This window comes from Dendropsophus ebraccatus, chromosome 1 (genome assembly GCF_027789765.1).
Source record: "Dendropsophus ebraccatus isolate aDenEbr1 chromosome 1, aDenEbr1.pat, whole genome shotgun sequence".
Taxonomy (NCBI): domain Eukaryota; kingdom Metazoa; phylum Chordata; class Amphibia; order Anura; family Hylidae; genus Dendropsophus; species Dendropsophus ebraccatus.
The window spans coordinates 32,909,166-32,932,200 of NC_091454.1; the positions used below are offsets into that span (position 1 = coordinate 32,909,166).

The window sequence follows — 23,035 nt, forward strand, 5'->3', positions numbered from 1 at the left end:
ATAGTAAAAAGCCCCCTCCCCTAATAATAAAAGTCTGAATCACCCCCCTTTTCCCAGGTTTTAAATAAAAGTAAACTAACAAATAAATAAATAAACATGTTTGCTATCGCCGCACACGTAATCGCCCGAACTATTAATTTATCACATTCCTGATCTCGCATGGTATACGGCGTCAGCGCAAAAAATCCCAAAGACAAAATTGCGCATTTTTGGTTGCATCAAATCCAGAAAAAAATGTAATAAAAAGCGATCAAAAAGTCGTATATGCGCAATCAAGGTACCGATAGAAAGAACACATCATGGCGCAAAAAAATGACACAGCGAATGGCGTAAAAACAAATACCCCCCAAATAATAGAAATACGTTGGGGTTTTTTTCAATTTCACCACACTTTGAATTTTTTTCTGGTTTAGCAGTGTACTTTATGCTAAAATTCAGCCAGTCATTGCAAAGTACAATTAGCGACGCAAAAAATAAGGGCTCATGTGGGTTTCTAGGTGGAAAAATGCAAGTGCTATGGCCTTTTAAACACAAGGAGGAAAAAACGAAAACGCAAAAACGAAAATTGGCCCCGTCCTTAAGGGGTTAAGCAAGCAGAGAGATTGTGTACATGGCTTGATGCTAAGCAAGCAAAATAAGGGATGGGAAGTGTATGGGAGACACTACTGTGTATACACCAGGAGAAAAGAAAGGTGCATAAATAACTGAGAATATCATGTCGAATGAAATCAATACATTTCTGTACAAGTAAATACATAGATGTACAAAAATGGTCATACCTTTAAATGGAAACTTATTGTATTAATAAGGAAGGTACTGCATACACAACAAATGATTAGGACCAGCTAAGGCTGGGTTCACACTACGTTTTTGCAATCCTTTTTTTGCAAAAAAAAAAAAAAAAAAGCTGTGACAAACGAAAGAGGTCCTCGAGAGGAAAGAAATTTTATTGAATTTTATTACACTTAGTTGGTCCAGTTCATAGGTAGGACTATTCATTACTTCTATACATATAGCTCTTGTATACATTCATATACAAAAAACACATTCCAAGAAGGAAGAAAAGAATGGTTTGCACTCACCAAAGGAGTCTTCATAGGCTTTATTTTTTCATATCAAACGGTAAAAAACTGGGCATAGTGCGAACACGAACATAGCAGACGCTAGTCTTGTTTCGTTGTTTCGTTCATGTTCACACTATGTCCAGTTTTTTTATCGTTTGATATGAAGAAATAAAGCCTATGAAGACTCCTTTGGTGAGTGCAACCCATTCTTTTCTTCCTTCTTGGAATGTGTTTACATTGGACTATATGTTTTTTAGAGATTGCACCACTTGCTGAGTCCATTTTTACAGCAGACATTGTATTTTGTATATCCCACTTGTATCTACCTATAGTGCTGCCTGTTTCTATTTTTTGGTTATTTATATACAGAAAATTCATTATTTATTTACTCAATATTCTCAGTTGTTCATGCACCTTCTTTCTCTCCTTGTTTATACAAGTGGTGCCGGTTCCCCACACATTCATCCTCCCTTCCTTTCTAGGCCTAGCATCTAGACATATGCATGGGTGGTCTTCACGTGCATCATTTTCTGCTAGTTTTAACAGTATTTTGTCAATATATGGGGTTATTTTACATCCTAGTTATAGACCTATTTATGGCTTTTTGGCTTAGGCTGGATTCAGACTACAATTTGTGCAATCAGTTTTTTCCATCTTTTTTTTGTGCAAAAAATGGATGAAAAATGGGTGAAAAACTGATGAATTTGTCTTCTATTGACTTCTATTATATAGTCAACTTCATTCTTGTGTCCGAAAAAAAAAACCGGATGTTTTGACCCGTTTTTTTTTTGTTTTTAAATAATGGAAGTCAATGGAACAACGAATCAAAATAGATGCACACAATTGCATCCGTTTTTTGCAAAAAATGGATGAAAAAAATTGCAAAAATGTAGTGTGAACGCAGCCTTATTAATTGCTTCTGTCATTATTTTTTCACTCATTTACAGATTACTGATTTTATCGCCCGCTATATGAACTCAATTAGCTTGCTGTCGCCCCTGTTGGTGGAGGTTACGTTCCCAGGAGCAGCCACAGCGGCTGTTGCACATCACAGAACTGTCTTAATAAGTAATGTCTTATGCAGTTTTTAGGTTTATAAACGTTTTTAATCATTGGTGGAAAGTGTCACCGAGTTGGAGCTTCTCGGCCCTTCAGTCACGTCTCCTTGCTCCAGTCTGGCGCTAGAGGACTGCGCTCCAAACCCACTCAGTAATGTCACAAGGAGAGGTATATTACAGCGCCAGGTGAGAGGGCATTCTGTCACTTAAAAAGCCCTGACTTTTTTTTAACATAAAAGCAGCATAGGACATCAGTCAAGGGGTGGCAGTCAATGTTCTCTCTAAGCTTCAGTCATTGCTGTTGGTTTTGAGGTGGCGTGGTGGCTGCGTACTTGCTGGGCTAGGGTTGGGAGTGGCGGGTCGTGATGGCCTTGAGCTATAGAGCTGCGTATGGATGTGTGTGTATACAAGCGGTGTGTAAATACATATACATATATGCAGTATTAAGTTGTTTTTTTTTTTATTTGAGGTAGGCTTTGGACGTCCGCGACAAGTGCGGTTAGTCAACTATAACGACAGCATTAAGTTAAAAGAGGCCTATTGAATGAAGGGTTGTATGATAATTCTGTCCCCTGGAGATAACTATGGTCCATCATAAAGGGGGGACAGGGGTGGTGTCCATAGGCTCTGGTGAGGCAGGGTCTTGGCCACCTGGTATGATTGTAAATTGACTCGTCCTCTCTCGGAGGTGCCCTATGCGGGGTATGTCTGGTAGAGGAAGGGTATGAGATGGGTGTGGTTAATTTGGCCATGATAAGATGGTTTTGGTTATATTTTGTTTTATTTTGATGGGGTTTTTTTTTAATAAGCTGCTTTGTGGCGATGGGCTGTCCGGGCCTGGGCCGGCTTGGCCTTTGGTCCCTGGCGCGGTGGAGTTGGGATCGCCCCGTCACTTGTATAAGTGATAGAAGTAGTAGTAGTGTAAATTAAGTAGGAAGGTTGAGTTTGTAGTTAAAAAAGGGTTAAGGATAAGGAATTTTGGTTAGTTTGGTATATAGGGCGTCCTACGAGTTTTGCCCCACAGGAAGCCTGTTTTGTTTTGTTATGGGAGGAGCCAGAAGTCACCTTAGAGTTGTTTTTTTTTTTAGTGGATAGTCTATAACCTCTGAGGGGAGGGAGGATGTTTTTTGCTTTACATTAAAATAATAACATTTATAAATTAAAAAAACAAAAGCTTCAGCCACTGCTGATTGGCAAGAGAGCTGGGCAATGGTCAAGCAAAGATGGACAAATCAAAAGCTTGACACAGCCATCTTTTTTTCAGCTGAGACCTAGACTGCCGTCATATTAGTGGGGGTGAGTGACAGAGGCCAGAGTAACCAGGTAACAAAGATGGCTGCCAGAGCAATAGCCCCTCTGTTACATTCTCCATGCTCTGGGCAGCCCACAGAAGATAGCACGGATCGACAGCAGAAGATCGTTGCTAACTAAGTTGTTTGTCTTTCAACATGTTGAAAGACAACAACAGACAACAATCAGCCGACATCGTTCATGCCTTCTATTACACAAGACGACTATAATGGCCGCATACGGCCGATAATCGTTTAGTGCAATAGAACCCTAACTGTATATGTGTCCTGAGGAGGATGCAGATACAGTGTTCTTTGCCAGCCACCGCCCAGTGATCTCAGGCTAAGTCAGTGGCTGGCGACAGTGAGCCGGGCTTCCCTCTCGGTTGTGAAGCATAAAGGGAACATTTGTGACAGTATCAGTTTGGCTTTGTGTCACAATTAGTGTGTCAAAATGTTTGGGTTTGACAACGTTATCTAAAGCCTAATGCTCTGCATTTGTTTCCCCGTGGCTGCAAAAGATGGATGCCGCCCTAAGGCATACATGACCTGTTTTCTGGGTCTGCATGGCCATTCATTCTGCTCCGGACAGTGGGTTGCCATCTACAATTGACTCCAGAAGGAGCTATATATTTTTATTTCCACACGGATCTTCAGTTATGGATTCAGTATGGAATTTTCTTGGATTGGCTGATTGGCTGTAGCGGTGATAAGGATGTATGGGCATGTTAGCACTAAGCGGTGTAAAGAATGCCACCAAAGAACAGAAGCAGAGGAAATGGCCATGGCAAGGATAAAACAGTAGTGATGAGCTTATGGCTGTATCCATGTTCTCCAGCCACCGTGAGTCAAATGCCGAGTGTTCAGGTTCGGTTGACCCCTAATGTTGACTAGGTTTGCTCATTACTACATAACAAGTGAATAAAGCATATTTCTTACCATAATAACCAGCTAAAGGAATTAGTTTAGATAATTTGAACACTATTTTAGTATATTTTTTGATAATAAATTCATAAATTTTATTCTGTATTGGCTGCTGCCAAATTGCACATTGTAAATTTCATACTACAGTGTAAAAATATTTTTATTCACAAGAAATTACAGTTCAAGGCTGGGTTCACACTATGTATATTTCAGGCAGTATTTGGTCCTCATGTCAGGTCCTCATAGCAACCAAAACCAGGAGTGGATTGAAAACACAGAAAGGATCTGTTCACACAATGTTGAAATTGAGTGGATGGCCGCCATATAACAGTAAATAACGGCCATTATTTCAATACCACAGCCGTTGTTTTAAAATAACAGCAAATATTTGCCATTAAATGACGGCCATCCACTCAATTACAACATTATGTGAACAGAGCCTTTCTGTGTTTTCAATCCACTCCTGGTTTTGGTTGCTATACAGCCTCACAAATACAGCCTCAAATATACATAGTGTGAACCCAGCCCAAAATGGTAATTTTACAGCATAAAAATAGATGTATATTATATTATTAAAAAATGGGGTAATCAATAAGGCATGTCTTACCACAATTTCATTGTTATTTTTATCAGTCTTAGATGATGCACACTCTTACATCAAATCTCAGTTCAGTGTACAGTATGTTAACTTTTTATGGTTTTCTTTAGTGAATAGTTGTGTATTGATTGCCAACAGGTCAATTACATTTGTAGGCGAGTTCACACGGTGTAAGACAGTGGCTGTTCTGTGGCATGGCTGTGTCACAGAACGGCCACTGTCTGTGATGTTCACCCGGCCTGTATTACAGTACCGGATGGATGAACATCACTTCATGTTAATGGGAATGCAGGCACATTAGGGTGTGCCCAAGCTCCAATTAACCATAGCAAACAATGTAAAGTACAGCCGTGAGCCGTACTTAGATTGTGTGCTGTGCTTATTTTGTGTAGCCGCTATTCACTGAATAGCGGCCGCACAAAATGAACATGTCAGTTTTCTGTGTGCAGCTGCAGTATATATGCATACATACATATATACACTGTGGCCGTTGTTCAATAAATAGCAGCCGGTGTTGCAATCTGCAACAACAGCCGTTATTTATTGAAAAAATACATTGTGTGTAAAGGGCCTGAGTGTAAAGGTCCCCAAACACCTTCACTTACAGTTATACCTGCTGTCCGGCCTTCATCCTCCCCATACAGAAACTTTCGGCACGGACATGTTATGATGTGTTCTCTATGGAGAGGGTTATGCTGCAGCCAGAAATCTGCTTGGATCCTTTACAGCAGCACTCAATACTGTGCATCCAAGAAGCACCATATTCTTTCTATAAGAAATGCAGAATATCTATGATACATAATGCAAATCTACTTGCTAGATTGGCTTCAGTAAAAAGGGCACGTGACTTTAATTTTTAAAAGGGTGTGACCTAAATGAGCCACAAATATGCCAAAATGTTGGTGCACAATTCAGGTTTGAAGTAATCCAACAAAAAGTTAGTCTAAACTTAGACTAGAACAGGGGTGTAAAACTATAATAGACAGTGGGGCAAAATTAAAAATATTGGACAAAGTCGCAGGCCAACATTTATATTTATTAAAACGTGTGTGCAGTGTTCTTAATAGTGTCAGAGAGGTACGCGGCATTTCTGGCACTGTCAGGGAAGTGTCCTTGTCACTGCCACATGTATTTTCATTGATGCCTATACCGGTATCCTATAGGAATGGCTGGGTTTCAGGCTATTTAGCTGTCTCCTCTATGTCAGGAAGCAACCAGCACCATGGGTGGCATGTACGACAGTGACATGAACACCAGTGGCGGATTAACTGCACCATGGGCCCCAGGCTGTCCACAGAACTTGCCCCCATAGCCCCCCCATCCACAGTGCCCAAAATAGTAAAAATGTGCCCATCTGTAAATCATGTGGTATTAGCTCCCTTAATAGTGCTCCCCTCAATACTGCCCCATAAAGCAGTTGCCCCCACACTGTAGCTACCCCATATTAACCCCATGCAGTAGGTAATCCCATATTAGCCCCCCCCCCCCAATAGTGCCCCATATAGTAGACAGTCCCTCTCAATAGTGTACCAAACAGTCGTTAATTACCCCAATAGTGCCCCACATGCTTCTCCCCTGTAGGTGAATGGGCTGAACTTACCTTTCCTTGCTCCCACGCTGCACCTGCATCTGTGATTATGTCACCACGTTGCCTGTCTTGGGACATACTGCCGCCTTCTATTACAACCCACTTCTAGGTTGAAGAAAGCATGATGACATCATTACACATGCTGCCTGTGCTCGATGTGTCCAGGTTGTGTCCTTATAATATTGGTGGTCCAGGTGGCCGTCCGGACTGCCCATATTAGAATTATCAGCACTGTTCTAACGGTAGGCCAGCATTAAGGAATCAATGGATTTCCTTTGCGGGCCAAAGATAATGGTACTGCGCCTGCCAGTGTTTGACATACCTGGACTAGAAAGTCTACAGATTTATAAATCAGCCTAGCAAATTTGAACACGGGAAGGGCATTTATGAGCCTCTTCCTGCACCTTATTTGTCATGATTTACACCTGCTCACAGGCGTAACTCATGATACAAATCTACACCTGCTGGCAGGAGGTATAGATTCGTTGCTCCAGAAACAGGGCTGGGCGCAGGGCCGGCCGGGTTTACCAAGAGGTGTGTGCCTCTTAGTGAATCCGGCTGGGAAAAGGGGCCAGGGCCCAATTTAAGACCGGGGTACTCTTACACTGGTTTTAATAAATGTTCGCCAGGGTGTTAGAGTTTACACCATCTTAAGGTGCTATTACACTGAGAGAATATCTGTCATCATATCTCCCTGTGTAATAGAGCCAGCAATTAGAAAAGGAGTGAGAAAATGTCTTTCAACTTTCCCAAAAATAATCTGCCACTCAACAAACATATCCCCTGTGCAATAAAAGATGTTGAATAAAGCAAGGGCTGAGCAAACATCTCTAGCGATGGTCATGCCTTCCTGGCAGAACGTTTATAGAGCCGTCTAATAGGCTCAGTAAGAAAGCGCCAAACTAGCAGGTCATTGCTCGCTTGCTTTGAGGGCTGGGCCATATTTTTGGAAATCTGGGTCAATGTATGTAGCTTTACAGAGGTATTCCCAACATACACATTTTTATAGGGTTTGTCATAAATGTGTATTTGGAAGGGGTACCCAGTCTGAGACCATCTATTGGGAACATCCAGATCTCTTTCTCCATGTTGAATTTGATATTTTCCTGCTTTACAATATGTAGATTATTGATTTTGAAAGTGGTGCTTGAATTTAACTCCACTAAATAAGCTGTCAGCATAGAGTGTGGGGTCCACTGCAGATTTAGGCAGCCATGGTGTGAGAAGAGCTGGAACCTCATGTGGAACAGATTCTGGAGGTAAATGTTGCTGAACTGACCCAATGAAACATGTAAGTAAAATGAAATGCACTTAGTTCTATATGTTTGGGCACTGCATGTCATTGTGTGGCATGGTTTGGTATAAAACTATTTCACTGGCCACTGTATTGCTATTTGGGCACAATATGGAGCTGCTATGTGAACACTTTATAGAAAAACTAATTAAATATTTTTTTAGCACAGCATTGTACTATTATTTTAGCATTTTGTGTCACTATCATGTGGGCACTATTCAAACTTTTTATATTGACTGTATGGCAGCATACTATATACAATGTTTGTTACTTTAATTTCTGCATGTTTATCAATAATAGAACACAATCATTGTGGGAAAGTTCGTGATTTATTAAAAGAGAGGTGGCTTGGGTGGGTCCAATGTCTATGCATATATTCCATGTATCCTATATGAACAGAGCAGACTTTATGCAGGCAGCAAATGATAGACATTGGCATATGTCAAGTTGTCTCTTGGACATAAATATTGTGCGTACGTAAACTGAGAAGAAGGCATATGGTGACAAAATTGCATAGACAGCCAAGTTATATTATGTGAACAGCCAAGATCACAAGAGCCTAATTGACAACTGCACATGAGTTACTGTATTCCTAGTGTTGAGAGGACTTACCGAACTGTCCGGGTATCGGCATATGATTCCCCACACAGGAACGTTCAGCACAGCCAAGCGTTCCTATGTTGTCTTTGGAGAGGGGTAAGCTGCAGAGAGAGAGAGCTCTGACTGCGGCTTATCTCTCCCAAAACAAATGGGTCATGTCTGATAAAAACTTCCGAGACAAGAGGGGGGCGGGGGGCACATTGCAGGCAATAATGAATAACTGCCTAATGTTATTGATGTTGCAAGATTATTGGGCAGCTATTGGACATTGCATGCGGGCGTGGTTTTGCACGCACATAATGCCCACAACATGCTCCTGCCCCTTCTTATCTTTGAAAGAGAGATGGTCACAAGGAGGAAGTTGAGTACTGTCTGGATAACCCCTTTAAATACTGTTGTAGGAACAATAAAGACCCATATTTCTATAACAAGCAATGTAACATCATGAGAAAATGCATGATGAAAATCTTCCACCATCATGCTCATGTCAGTCCCTTAAGAAGGTAGATACTGTATACAGCTATCATTTACAGTCTCGAGACTGGTGCATGCCTCCATTGATGGTTTTATACACCTTCTTGCCCCAGTTTTCCCTTACAGAGTCATTGATACATTGATAGATCTGCCCTAATGTGTTCTCTATATAATTTCCATCCTGCTTATTTCATGCTGGTTTCTCCTTTCATTGCTCCATGCTCAGCTGTTATTTTTAACACCCACTTAAAATAAAAGCATAGCCCCTCGGTGTTGTACTACGCCTGAGCAGCCGCACATGCAGGGCCATGTAAACAAACTGGCAAGAGGTTGCCATGGCAACTGCTGAAGGGGACTGCAGACATGAGAACTGAATCTGCAGCTCTTCAGGCCGCCTTTGCCTTCATTCAGCAGCCTGCATTGATTTCTGTGAAGCGTAAAAAAAAAACAAAAAAAAAACTATATAAAGATTGCTGACTATTTTCGTTTTGGCAAATGCAGAATGAGGCCAGAGATAAATCATACAAATGGGAAGAATGTGTTAGTATTCAAGAACAAAAGATCTTGTGTAGCAATCCCTTCATCTTAATGAGATGCTTACATTACTGGGATCTGTGTCACAGTGAGCTGCATTTTAATGCAGGTGGATGGGGAAGAGGAGATGCAGAGTACATATAGTATACGTACAGTCATTCATTCCTCCATTATAGCCAGGGCTGGCCTAAGGATTGTGCGATCTGAGCGATCCATCAGGGCATATGAGTCTGTCGTTGAGGTACGGCATCTAAAGCTTGCGACCACCATTAGTTTTGTATTTCTGCTTTGTTTAGATACTGTATAGCACTTTTATTACTTTATAAATGGAGGAACTATTTGGTCACTATATGTTGGCAGACGTTTAAGTACTAGAGACATAAATATTGGAATTTTCTGCGTGGAATGGCCAGTTGTTATTTTGGCCACCCTATGGCCCAAATTTTTTAATATGTCTGCGAATTTTGGTGCAGGGCCTATTCATGATCTATTCATCATCTATTAATGCGTTGCGCCAGATAGGTGCCAGATTTTCGATAAGCTCTCCTTGCTTTTTCTTTTTCTGTCAAAAGGGGGGACCTCATTGAGACTTAAAAGTCAAATTTATGAAACAAATTCTGGAGCACAGATCGTAGCTAAAGATGAGCCAACCTCGAGCATGCTCGAGTCGATCCGAACCCGAACATTTGGCATTTGATTATCGGTGGCTGCTGAACTTGGATAAAGCCCTAAGGCTATGTGGAAAACATGGATATAGTCATTGGCTGTATCCATGTTTTACAGACAACCTTAGAGCTTTATCCAAGTTCAGCAGCCCCCACTAATCAAATGCCGATCGTTCGGGTTCGGATCAACTCGAACCCGGTTCGCTCATCTCTATTCGTAGCATATCCCTCTTTAAAAGCGGTATCAACAAGATCTAGACATGCAGCATGGTAGCAAGATCAGACTGATACCATAGCCAATGGGCCACAATATCAAATGTACTAAAAATGAATTCATGACAGACATAGGGGAAGCCTGCTTACTATTAAAGGGAACCAATCAGCACAATCGTGCTGATAAGGTTCCCTGCTGCACAGCATCGCTCTGCTGTGCAGCTCCCCGAAGCTACCAGCCGTGTCTGCGGCGGTAGCTTTACAGCGGGGGAAAAAGTAGTTTTATTCCACAAAGCGAGGATGGTAAAGAGAGACGGTAGACTCGTCTGTGACTAGTCATGGCTGTACAGAGGTCTTGGCAGAGATGCACATGGTGATTGCCAAAGGACCCTTGTAACAAGTAAGGACTGTCCAAAGCAGAGTACCACTTTACACATTAAGGCTATGTTCACACTGCGTATGAATCCGTCCATAGTGCAAACCGCGAACATTCGCACGTAGTTTTAAGGTTGATGCGTTCGCTTGAAAGTATACGATATACGCCCGCACAGTGCACACTACGTATGAGCTTACGGCCGGATCGTATACGACGCCGTGAAAAATGAACAAGACCGTGAATTTCCATGCGGTCCCGTACGAAGTACTTATTTCAGCCAAATTGAACTTGATTTTTCGATCCAAAAGGTTCTGTGTGGTTTACGGGGCTGGGCGAAGATTTCCAAGTAAATGACCTGCCTCAGATCGCTTTGAAACAAGCTAGGAAGCATAACTGTACTGCGGGCGTATGTTTGCGGTTCGTACGCATCCGGCCACATGTCTATTTTTCCCACGCCCGTAGTTTCAGCCGCAGATGTATGGCGGCGTACGATCTACGGACGGATTCATACGCAGTGTGAATATAGCCTTACAGCGTTCTCATCCACTGCAATAGCTTCAGCTACTTACTCCACCATGGTAATGTGCATAGCAATAAGCATCTTCAATCAGACACCAGATTTCTCTAGTCGGTAGGGAAGGAAGATAGGGAATTCTCCAAACAAGCAGAATGCAATGTAATGAGTAAATAGATTAAAATCTCTTGTCTCCTTTTTCTTAATGATATTCACTGATATGGTAATAAGGCCCCTTTAACACAAATTTACATTAGACTGAAACAGGGTCAATGCAGGGATGTTTTCCATTATCTATTTAAATCCAAGACTTTATCTACAATAAAGCCCTACATTAACACTAAAAGGATTCTTTACTGTTAGAGCAGTATGAAAAACTCTCTAACAGAGGAGGTTGTGGAGGTTAGTTCAATAAAAGGCTTTAGAATCAGCCTGGATGCATTTTAAGGCTTGTGTAACTGGCAAGTATATGACTATTTTTGAAGTAACTTTTAGGTTCACACTGAGTAAAGCTGGCGTAATTCCACGGTGGAACAATAGAAACAATCTATTGGAGGGCCGTTCGCCTCCTCTTTCCACACCTCTCGTCTTGGAAAAATTGACATGTAAATTCTTCCGCACGGAGAGAGGAGGCGCGAGCCCTCCCATACACTGTCTCTATGGGTGGCTGGTTCCACCGTGGGATTCTGCCAGTTTTATTCCATGTGAACTGGCCCTTATAGGGGGACCCTAGCTATTCCTGTTATTGTAATGAGGGAGTGAAGTGATGGTTGTAGGAGCCCTGCGTCTGTCACTGTTTGAAATTTATGAGGCTTTTATGATGGTCATATGACTGTTACAGGGTGCTGTGGCTCACACTGTGAGGTCATCAATCCTGTATTATACATACACAGGGGGCTTCTGTCCTTACTGTTACTTTGATTCTCTAGGCGTCAATGTTATAAGGCTGCTGTGTTTTAAAGAAAACATTTGTCACGTCATACTTAAATATATAAGATTTAATATATTAGATTACATATAGTCCAGTTTATTGTGCCCTTGCCATAGGACAATAAATGTATTATACGATTTACTGTTTAGAGTCTCCTTTGTGATATTGCATACTAAACATAAGCCATGGAAGAAAGGGAGGGCTACTAAATCTTGAAATAACATTATAAATTCTGAGTGTGGATTGTATATGCATAGAATAGGAGGCTACAATTCACCCCTTATCATATCCAGCACCAGTTTTTCATGTGAGATCATGATATTGTGGAGCATGCAGTTTTCAGTGTGTCACCTGTCTTTCCTCCGACCTTCTCAAGGCCTCATGCACTCACAAGCATATTATGGCTTCCTATATTACCCATAAAGATGCAAGGACCTCACTATTGCTTGTTATATATAGCACAGTAAAGGGAATGGTGATGTTGTGCACTATGTCCATAATACAGAGCCACAAGGGACTCTGCGCACCCATATAGCCTCCTGGCACATGGCCGTGCTCTGTACATGAGGCCTTAGAACATCCACAAAACTACACATGGACAGCTATGAACTATGAACATCATCCTTCTCTTTTCAAGGTACAATTCAGTTCACTTAAAGGTTTTACTTCAGCCATTAAACAAATCATGACAAATCATGTTGCACACACTGAGAGCACCCCCAAAGCAAGACAAAAAAAAAAACCAAAACATTTTGTTAACAGATTAGTACTAATAGTTTGTTTATTAAAGGGGTATTCTTATTATCAAAAGTTATCCTAACAGATCAATAGTGGTCTCAGAATTTGGAAACAAACACTTCAAGGGTACAAATACACAGGGTGGATCCACAGTGGATTTCTCGCTGCAAGACATACTTGTCTTGATGTTGATGTTAATCCCGCTGCCAATATGTAAGGGGACCGTCACGTTAACCCCCCCACACACACGCCGGCCAGAGCATACATTACTTGCTCCACGCTCCTGAAGAAATTCGATGAGGATCCGACCTGTGTGTTTGTACTCTAAGGAGGTTCTCCAAGATCAAAAGTTTACTTCTTTCCACTGGATTGGGGATAACTAACTGATTATTGGGCATCTGACCCATAGAAGCCCTACTGATCTTAAAGTGACTCTGTACCCACAATCTGCCCATACCTTCAGATAGCCGCTTTTAATCCAAGATCTGTCCTGGGCTCCGTTCGGCAGGTGAAGCCGTTATTGTCATAAAATAAACTATTTTATAACTTGCAGCTCTGTGTCAAACTGGCATGGCCTAGTGTGTGTGCAGTAGGCTGGCAAAACCTCTCCATCCCTCCTCCCCTCCCTCTTCATCATTAGGAATGCCCCAAGCAGATATTCTCCTATTCATCAGCTGTGTCAGCACGGCACATGGGCTGGATTGTTAAGGCACCTGTGCAGTCTTCACTGTAAATGAATAGGAAAAATCCTGCCAGTGGCATTCCTAATAATGAAGAGGGTGGGGAGGAGGGACGGAGGGGTGGTGCAAGGTTAGGGCACAGATACTCTAGGCCACGGAAGTTTGACACAAGGCTGTGAGTTAAAAAGTTGTTTTTTAGGACAATAACTGCAACAGATTGTGGGTACAGAGTCGCTTTAAGAACAGGGGACAAATGTGAATGAACAGAGCGGCATTGTACATGTGTGGCTACTCATCCATTCATTCTCAATGAGGCTCCCGAACATCACCAAGCTCAGCAAGCTTAACTTTTGGTAATGGGAATACCTCTTTGATGCAGAAATGTTACTAATGTCATTTAAGCAGTTCAGCTGAATATATGGGCGGAAAATGCAACTGTATATATTGTATACAGTTGCTTATGTCTGCCATAGACTGCCATATTAAAATAAAAGTATGCTGCATAGTTTAAAATTCTATATGGCACACTGGAAAATTATATTCTATGGGCATGTAGCCATGTAGGATGGGAGATTTTGCAGGCATATATGCTGACACAGTATGAACTGAGCAAGTGAATATATTGAGGGAGATTTATCAAAACTAATGCCAGAAAAAAGTGGAGCATTTGCCCATAGCAGCCAATTAGGTTAAAGCTTTGAGTCTCCTAAGGACCTCCGAGAATTTAGAGGTGGAAGCCAACTGTTTGCTACAGGCATCTGCTCCACTTTTCCTCTGCACTAGTTTTGATAAATTTCCTCCATTGTTTCTTGTTGCATGTCACATATTCTGCACATACGTTTTCCCTATTTTTCTTCCCTTTATTTCAGCAGGCCCAAGCCAACATGGACTGGCACTTTTCACAGGCGCAGAGACCTGGGACCAGTGGGTTAGTAAATCGATACATTTTCTCATACATTTTGCATTCTGAGTATTTGATTGAAGAGAAATAGATATTTGCTATAACAGCTTATATAGGAAATAGCTAAAATGTATTCTTTTTTCGCTCAGATATTTCATTTTCATTGCAGCAAACCCTGTGAAATGCACTAGGTCAGATATTGCACAGATTTCCATATACAGTGGTGCCTTGGATTACGAGCATAAATCGTTACGGGACCGTGCTTTTAATTCAAATCACTCTTAAACCAAAGCAAATTTTCCCATAAGAAATTATTGAAATGCAGAAAATTGGTTCCACACCCCAAAAATAATGTTGTGTTTTTTTATTCTAAATAACAGGTAAAACAAATAAAACAAACATTCAGAAACAGGTGAATATGTCATATTATAAGTTACTGTACAGCATAGCAATCAGCATGTGGAGTACAATGTATAGTAAGTGCACAAACCTGAAAAACAGTAATGCAGTAGTGTAGTACAAGAGGCTAGGATAGAGAAGCAGGGCTGCTGTCAGAGGTCTGTGTGGCCACATGATAGCAATGTTGAAGGGGGTGGGGTTCAGCATGAACCAATCAGGAAGTGAGAATTACATAGCTTTGTAGGAGGACAGTGACAGAAACTTTTTTATACAGCAGTGTGCATAGCTGAATGTGAGTGCTGACACATTATAGCAGCAGTGTGTATAGCTGAGTGTAAGTGCAGGCACATTATAGCAGTAGTGTGTATAGCTTAGTGTAAGTGCAGGCACATTATAGCAGCAGTGTGCATACCTAAGTGTAAGTACAGGCACATTATAGCAGCAGTGTGTATAGCTGAGTGTAAGTGCAGGCAGATTATAGCAGCAGTGTGCATACCTGAGTGTAAGTGCAGGCACATTATAGCAGGAATGGAGAGGACAGGGAGCATGAAGGAATGAGCAGGGCAGATGTGGGCACATAAATGCCGCACTCTCTATCTGGGGAGAGAGGGGTTACCGCTATAAAGAGATTACCTCCACAGTCCTGTCTCCTAATGCAAGCCCCAGCCTGAATTGGATCTGCTATGATTTGGAAGGTGAGGGAGACCTCCTGGGTCAGAGTACAGGGCTGTAGACCCTGCTATGCAGTCCATGCCCCTCCCCCGATCCCCCTTTTACACAGTACAGGGAGCTCTTACACCAAAGCAATGCTCCTAAACCAAGTTACAATTTTGAAAATTTGTGAGCTCTTCTTGAAAAATGCTCTCAATCTAAGTTACTCTTAAACCAAGGTACCACTGTATTTCTATTTACTGATGGAAAGCTAAAATCCAAATAAATTGACACTAAATATATTTGTTTTATAACCTTTCAGTGTACAATGATTGACCCAAATAATATTTCCTACATAATTTACTTACCAGCGCACAACCTTCTGAGGACACCGGCGTCTGGCCAAACAACCCTGTAGAAACAGAAAGGCTTCAAGCAATGATTTTGGCATCGGCAACCGGTTAGTCTTTAACTTACAAAATTATTATTACTAATGTAATATATTTATTAAAAGGCCATTAATATATTGAGGTAGTATTTACCTTCATCAACATCGTCTAATAATTACATGGATCTTACTTAGAACAGGTCTCTTCTATGTCATCCATGATTACCTGCAACATAAATACTCTCATATATTTCCAGAACTTTGTAAAATATTACATGACCCAAAAAACCTGCCAGCCGAAGCAAGGACATGGCAGAGGACATGGCTGCATACATAATAAAGAGACACACAATTGGGGATAACAGCAGGGATTTGGGTAAACTAATGGTACGTTTACACGGAACGATTATCGGGCGAATTTTCGCAATAACAATCGCATTGAGCGATAATTGTTCCGTGTAAACGCAGCGAACGTTCAAACGATTAGCTAAAAATCGTTCATTTTGATCTTTGAACATGTTAATAAGTCGTCGTTCATCGTTCAAAAAAATTCGCAGATCGTTCCGTGTAAACAGTCGTTCACTGATTTTACCTATGTGCGAGATAGGCTTAAACGATCGCAAAACGATCGCAACACGAATTTTCTGTACGATGATCGTTATAAAAAAAAAAAAACGTTACCTCGAAATCGTTAATCGTACGATCGGGCGAATTATCGCTCCATGAAAACGTGGCATTAGGGTTCATTTATCTGACAGATTATCTGCCAAAGATTTGAAGCCAAAGCCAGGAATGGATTTGAAAAAAGGAGAAATCTCAGGCTTTCCTTTATGACCTGTTCCCTGTTTATAGTCTGTTTCTGGCTTTGGCTTCAAATCTTTGGCAGATAATCTGTCAGATAATCTTTCTGTGTAAACGGACCCTAATGCTGGGTTTACACGGAACGATTATCGAGCGAATTTGCACGATAACGAATTTGAACGATAATCGTACGTGTAAACGCAGCGAACGATCGAACGACGAGCGAGAAATCGTTCATTTTAATCTTTTATCTTGTTATTAAATCGTCGCCCGTCGTTCGCAAAAAATTCGCAGATCGTTCCGTGTGAACAGTCGTCGCGCGAAAGTCCGCCTGCCGGCCGCTTGCAGCCCGGCCCCCCGCTCGCAGCCTGGCCCCCCGCTCATCCGCAGCCCCCTGCGCCGGGTGAATCGCCACCCCCGCCGCCCCGATCGCCACCCTAGCCGCTGCCGCCGCTCCGATCACCACCCCCGCCGCCCCGATCACTACCCCTGCCGCCGCTCTGATCGCCACCCCCGCCGCCCCGATCGCCACCCCCGTCGCCGCTCCGACTGCCCCCGCCGCCAGCATATGTTACCTGCTCCACGTAGCAGGTCTTCGAAATCCCGACTCCCCTCTTCAGCGCATTGATTGGCTGAAGAGATGAGCCGGGAATTTCAAACGGCTCCTCTTCAGCCAATCAGTGCTCCTCTTCAGCACTGATTGGCTGAAGAGGAGCCGTTTGCAATTCCCGGCTCTCCTCTTCAGCCAATCAATGCGCTGAAGAGGGGAAGCGGGGATTTCAAAGACCTGCTACGCGGAGCAGGTAACGTATGCTCGTGGCCGGGGCTGCAGGGGCAATCGGAGCGGCAGTGGCGAGGCGATCGGATCGGCGGTGGCGGGGCGATCGGAACGGCGGCGGGGGGGGGGGGGGGGGGGTCGATCGGAGCGGCGCCGAGGGTGGCGATAGGAGTGGCAGCGGCGGGGGTGGCTATTGGAGTGGCGGTGGCCATTTTTTTTCCATACGATATATCGTACCGTCTAAACGATGATCGTTATGAAAAAAAATTGTTACTCCGACATTGTTAATCGTATGATCGGGCCAATTATCGTTTCGTGTAAACCCAGCATTAGAAGCAGCACTCAATGTCAAACTGCAGCTGCAAAGGGACACATTACTATAGAGTGCATTAGAAATTGCACATTGATTCTGTTTTTTGGATCTTTTATCCAGATTTAATAAAGGTTTTCTAAATATCCTTCCTAAGACCTCATCTTTATTATACAGTTTGATTTTAGGTTCCAAACTGTAAAAAGGATAGATGAGACGTAGAGAGAAAGTTCACAGATCACTAATAGTGTTGAGCAAGAACTAAAAGTGCTTGACTCAAATAAAGCCCATTTAAGTCAATAGGAGGCTTGAACATTTAACCAGGTGCCCCTGCTTGGCAGAAGGGAAGGTGTCCGATTCACCTGGTGTCACAAAGAGAGACTTCTAGTCCTGAAAAGGACTTCCAGGTTTTTTTTGGCCTACAGGCCTGACTATCTACTTAAAGTGTTCAGAAGAATTCTAATGCAATTCTTAAGCAATCAATACCGGTGATCTGGTCCGTGGAAGGGCTGCTGTATACTAATCTATGTTACTGGCAGTGCTGTGCCCAGAGGATGACCACCTCAGGTGAGCAACACCAGACTAGTCTATATGTTCCCCATGTTTCCCCAGCCAAATTATGCTATGTGCGCGTTTAACTACTCCCTACACTAAATCTGTCCCTCCTCCAGCATCTCTCCCTGCCTGCTAAATGACTGCCTCTGAGTTAGGTGTCAACTGACCTGGGTTTACATGGTCAACTGATACTCTTGGCCAATCACTGCTATGCCAGTAGCCCCACATGTCTATTGGCTACCTAAAGCCATCAAACATGTGGGGAGGAGATTTGCGCTTTTACAATGAGGTACAGTGCCAAGCAGCCAGAAACACTCAATAGAGCACGCTTGCTCTACACTAATGACTAGATCGGTACATATAAAGAAAGGCAGAAAAATTGGGCTCATTTACCTTAAAGGAAAATACCATAGAAGTGATCTTATTGATCTGTGTAAATATGACTCAAGAAAAAAGACTAAAGGACATCCTTCACATGTGGAGAAAAGTAATTGTATTCAAACTTGTATATGCTCTACCTGAAGCTATTAAAGGGGTAATCCAGCAAAAAAAATCTTTTATATCAAGTGGTGCCAGAAAGTGCTAGATATTTGTAATTTACTTCTATTAAAAAATTTCCAGTCTTCATCCCAAGGCCTGGAGAAGATGGATGCAGTCCTAGGACTGGAGTATGTTTTCCAGGCATCCCTAGGGCTGCATCCATCTTCTCATGGCTGCAGGATTCAAATGCCGAGCGATCAGGTTTGTGCAAATCCAAACTTACTACAAGTTCGCACATCTCTAATGATACATATATCTTTTCTACCCAATCACACTTCCAACCCCACCTTAACCCTGAGGAGCAAGGAAGAAAAAGAGAGAGATGAGAAAGATGGATCAATAAAAATTAATATTCCCTTTCATTTTACAGAAGCAGCTGAAAGCTCCAATATTGGAGGAGGAACAGGGACGATGGGTCTTGGTGCCTGCTATGGACCCCAGTTTACTCTGCAGCATGTACCGGACTACAGACAAAACATATATATTCCAGGCACTGCTACTCTTAATGCTGCCATGAAGCAGGAAGGCAAGGGGCCTACACCATCAGGGGGGAACAAGAAAAAAGCAGCGAAAAAGAAATAACATTCGGCGCCAGCAGAGCATAGTCCTTTGAGCACTTAACCCAGCCAAATCGTGTTGAATGTTATTGTTACAATGAAAGGCAAAAAAAAAAACACAGAAGAGGAATGTTTTTTGTTCATAGGAAACAAGTTGATGATGCTAGTAGAACTTATTCTGGAGCTCGTAAAGTTATTTTTAATACATGCAATGATAATTTGTATTACTCAGTCTTTTAATCTTTTTGCCTGTCCTATCAATTCCCCCCTTTAAAAAAAAAAAGATATAAAAAGCATAAAATTCTATTATTTAAGGCAATCAATGATAAAAAAAAATCTAAGTCAATTGACTTTAAAACTTTTGCACTTAAAATGTACTTAGTAAAATTGTATCTTCGACCAATTCTAACAATGCCATTTATTATAATGATATGTTATTCTTCATCGATAGGAACGTTATAAGATAATGCTCTATTGTGTTAAGTAATATAATAGTAACAATGTTACTGGATACAGAGCACACTTTAAGGACATATTAGGATGTATTATCTAGCCAAAGTTCTTGGTGTACAAACTAAACCTAAAAAAAAAGAAATGAAATATTTATTCGATCACAACTCAAGTCAATGGTGATCACTGTTTAGCGGAACAGGCGTGTATCAAAAAGATTGTACAGTATGTGATCCACATTTAACTAGGAAGGAAATGAAATTGTGGTATATGGACCTGGCTTAGAAAGCACCAAGGATTATCCAGCACTTGGATCTTGATCAGAAGAGATGTCCCTTTGCTAATACTGAGGATGGATCAACACGAAAGAAGGCAATATCCAGGAAAACATTCTATATTTTGATATTCAAAGAGGTGCCCAGTTGATATCTACAGTCAGTACTGTGCCCAATTCTTTCTATACCTGTGAAACTTAAGCAGCATAAACATAAAAGAAAGACTGCATATGAAAAAGTAAAAAAAAAAAAAAACTAAATATGTTTATTCAAATGTAAAGAATGTATGTTGTGATTGTAATACTGTATAAGCGATTGTGTAGCAAATAATCTAGTACTATTCATTGTGTTATCTTGATTTTCATTCTGATGGAACAATAGATTCCATTTAAAAGCCTAGAAACGCACTGGTCCTCACTAAGCATTGAATACAGACTTCTGGATGAACTTTATTGCAGTAAGTTAGATACATATTACATACCTGTGTGGAATCTATGTATACTTCTCTTATTGCAAATCTGAAGGGTCTTGTGGTTCAGGTTGCCTAGCAACCACATGAATTCCTACCTGGTGACCACCATTTGAGTCCATGTAGTTCTATTTGCTGAAGTATTTAAAGGAAGTATTATCTGCTATACAATAGACTGCCACTTCATGCCGCACAGGCTTACTTTAGGTCCCCTCTATTCCAATAAGAGTCCATTGTAACATAGCTTAAATTAATATTGTGTTCAGACAAACAGCTTACATTGGATCAGGTCTGAATTTGTTCTGTATAGACTGCAGGTCCAGGTTTAAGGGAACCATCATCTAAGTGCTACACAACCTATCAATTGCATTGACTTATTTAAAAAAAAAAAAGCTTAAAGGGGTTTTTCAGTTTAGACAATTCCTATTTTTCAGAAGGGTATCTTGACAGTGAATTGATCAAAAAGTGTCCCCTTGCAGTCGCTCTAATCATGATAGTAAGTGTTCAATTTTTCTGCATTGCCACCTCAGGAAATAGTTCTCTTATTTAAATCAAGTGTCTGTGTAACACAGAGCAGGTCCTCCAGAGCGTTCTGGGTAATTGCTCCCCACTATAGCTAAGAGATGAAGATCCTTAACAAAGGGTCCCCCACCTTCCTCTATTAGCTCAGAAGTCCTTATCAGGTTATATGAAAAATAGTTTTCTAACCTGGAGAACCCCTTTAATGCATAACACTCACAATATATAACATGGAGACTTTGTGTAGTGCAACTCTCCAATTTTAACTGTCCAGGAGAATGCGTATGCTGAAATCCATGGGAATACGTATGCTAAAATCCAGGGGAATATTTATGCTAAAATCCTGGGGAATACTTATGCTAAAGTCCAGGGGAATGCGTATGCTGAAATCCATGGGAATACTTATGCTAAAATCCTAGGGAATACTTATGCTAAAGTCCAGGGGAATGCGTATGCTGAAATCCATGGGAATACTTATGCTAAAATCCTAGGGAATACTTATGCTAAAGTCCAGGGGAATGCGTATGCTGAAATCCATGGGAATACTTATGCTAAAATCCTAGGGAATACTTATGCTAAAGTCCAGGGGAATATTTATGATCCCTGTGGACTGCAGCAGTCAATCGATAGTTAAAAAGGGAAAGTAGCCTTACAGAAAGTTCAGATTTGTAATACTAGCTATAGACCACCTTATTTAAAGTGTTTAAGTGTGGCCCCTTACATGTGACCTAATAGACCCTAGAGGTAACTGACTTATGAGCACAGTGGGCCCACTTTCTTGCAGGGTTCTTTGATTAAAGGGGTTATCCAGCGCTACAAAAAAATGGCCACTTTTCCCCCTACTGTTGTCTCCAGTTCAGGTGCAGTTTGCAATTAAGCTCCATTTACTTCAATGGAACTGAGTTTCAAAACCCCACCCGAACTGGAGACAACAGTAGGGGGAAAGTGGCCATGTTTTTGTAGCGCTGGATAACCCCTTTAAGTAGCCTCAGGCTGATTCCCTCTTATGTAAAATAAAAGGGGTTCCAGGGGTTTTATTGGCATTTGGGCATATTAAACATAAAAAGAAGTCACACTCACCTACCCTCATTCCTGCAGCTACCACTCCAACAGCTCCTGTTCTCCGCTGCTTCCTGTGATGGTCATCCTGCAGGAACTGCTCCTCGGCTAATCAGCAGTGTCCCAGCTCAGCCATTAAATAGCTCTGTGGACAGTTCCTGCTGAGATGACTAGTCAAAGGACCGAGAAAATGGTGGTGATGAGTGGGGACTATCAGAATGGCAGCAGTGGGGGATTGGGGTAGGTGAGTATCACATCTTTCTGATGTTTAACATGCTCCCAGCCAAATACAGAACATTTTCTGTCTTCGGAAAATCCTTTAATCTACTTGTTCTAGCTATATAGAAATTTACCATCCAACTAAAGCTTATTATGACTAATAGCAGTTTTACCTCCTGGGGCATACAATTAAGTAGATGTAATGAAAGCATGCATTTCTTCTAATAAAATACATTATAACAATTGCTATTAAAAAGTCATAATACCTTACAACACAATCTCATGAAAAATTTGGGACAGTTGCAGACTAAAAAAATCAACTAGACAAGCAGCTGATGTGTCTGTGAATGCATCCAGTGTTTGAGGTTGATAATAATATAACATAACTGTACAGAAATCTGCATGCTGACAATCCATACGGTATCCGGAGGTGTATTGGGATAAGATCCATATGTGCATGTCTTATCAAGCATGGGTTTTATTTTATTTTCTACATTTTTGAAAATAAACATGAAAAATTATCAGACAAAAGGAATCTACTTTCCACCTATCATTTTATAAGGCACAGTACTGAGGGCTGAACTAATACTGAGCCTTTTGAACTTACGACATCGCTGCCTCAAG

At 41.5% G+C, this 23,035-nt stretch overlaps 1 protein-coding gene across 3 annotated transcripts; it reads left to right on the forward strand.

The window, feature by feature from the left end:
- The first annotated feature begins 7,777 nt into the window (after positions 1 to 7,777).
- On the forward strand, positions 7,778 to 19,665 carry LOC138773088 (protocadherin gamma-B4-like). 3 transcript variants are annotated; one of them, XM_069954050.1, is made up of 4 exons: positions 7,778 to 7,812; positions 14,410 to 14,468; positions 15,863 to 15,951; positions 19,234 to 19,665. In XM_069954050.1, the coding sequence occupies exons 1-4, from the start codon at positions 7,804 to 7,806 to the stop codon at positions 19,443 to 19,445; spliced, it is 369 nt and encodes a 122-aa protein (XP_069810151.1). In that variant the 5' UTR covers positions 7,778 to 7,803; the 3' UTR covers positions 19,446 to 19,665. The 3 variants fall into 3 exon arrangements, with proteins under 3 accessions (XP_069810151.1, XP_069810142.1, XP_069810161.1); XM_069954041.1 differs by lacking the exon at positions 7,778 to 7,812 and adding an exon at positions 9,291 to 9,429; XM_069954060.1 differs by lacking the exon at positions 7,778 to 7,812 and adding an exon at positions 9,586 to 9,664.
- The last annotated feature ends 3,370 nt before the right edge of the window (positions 19,666 to 23,035 follow it).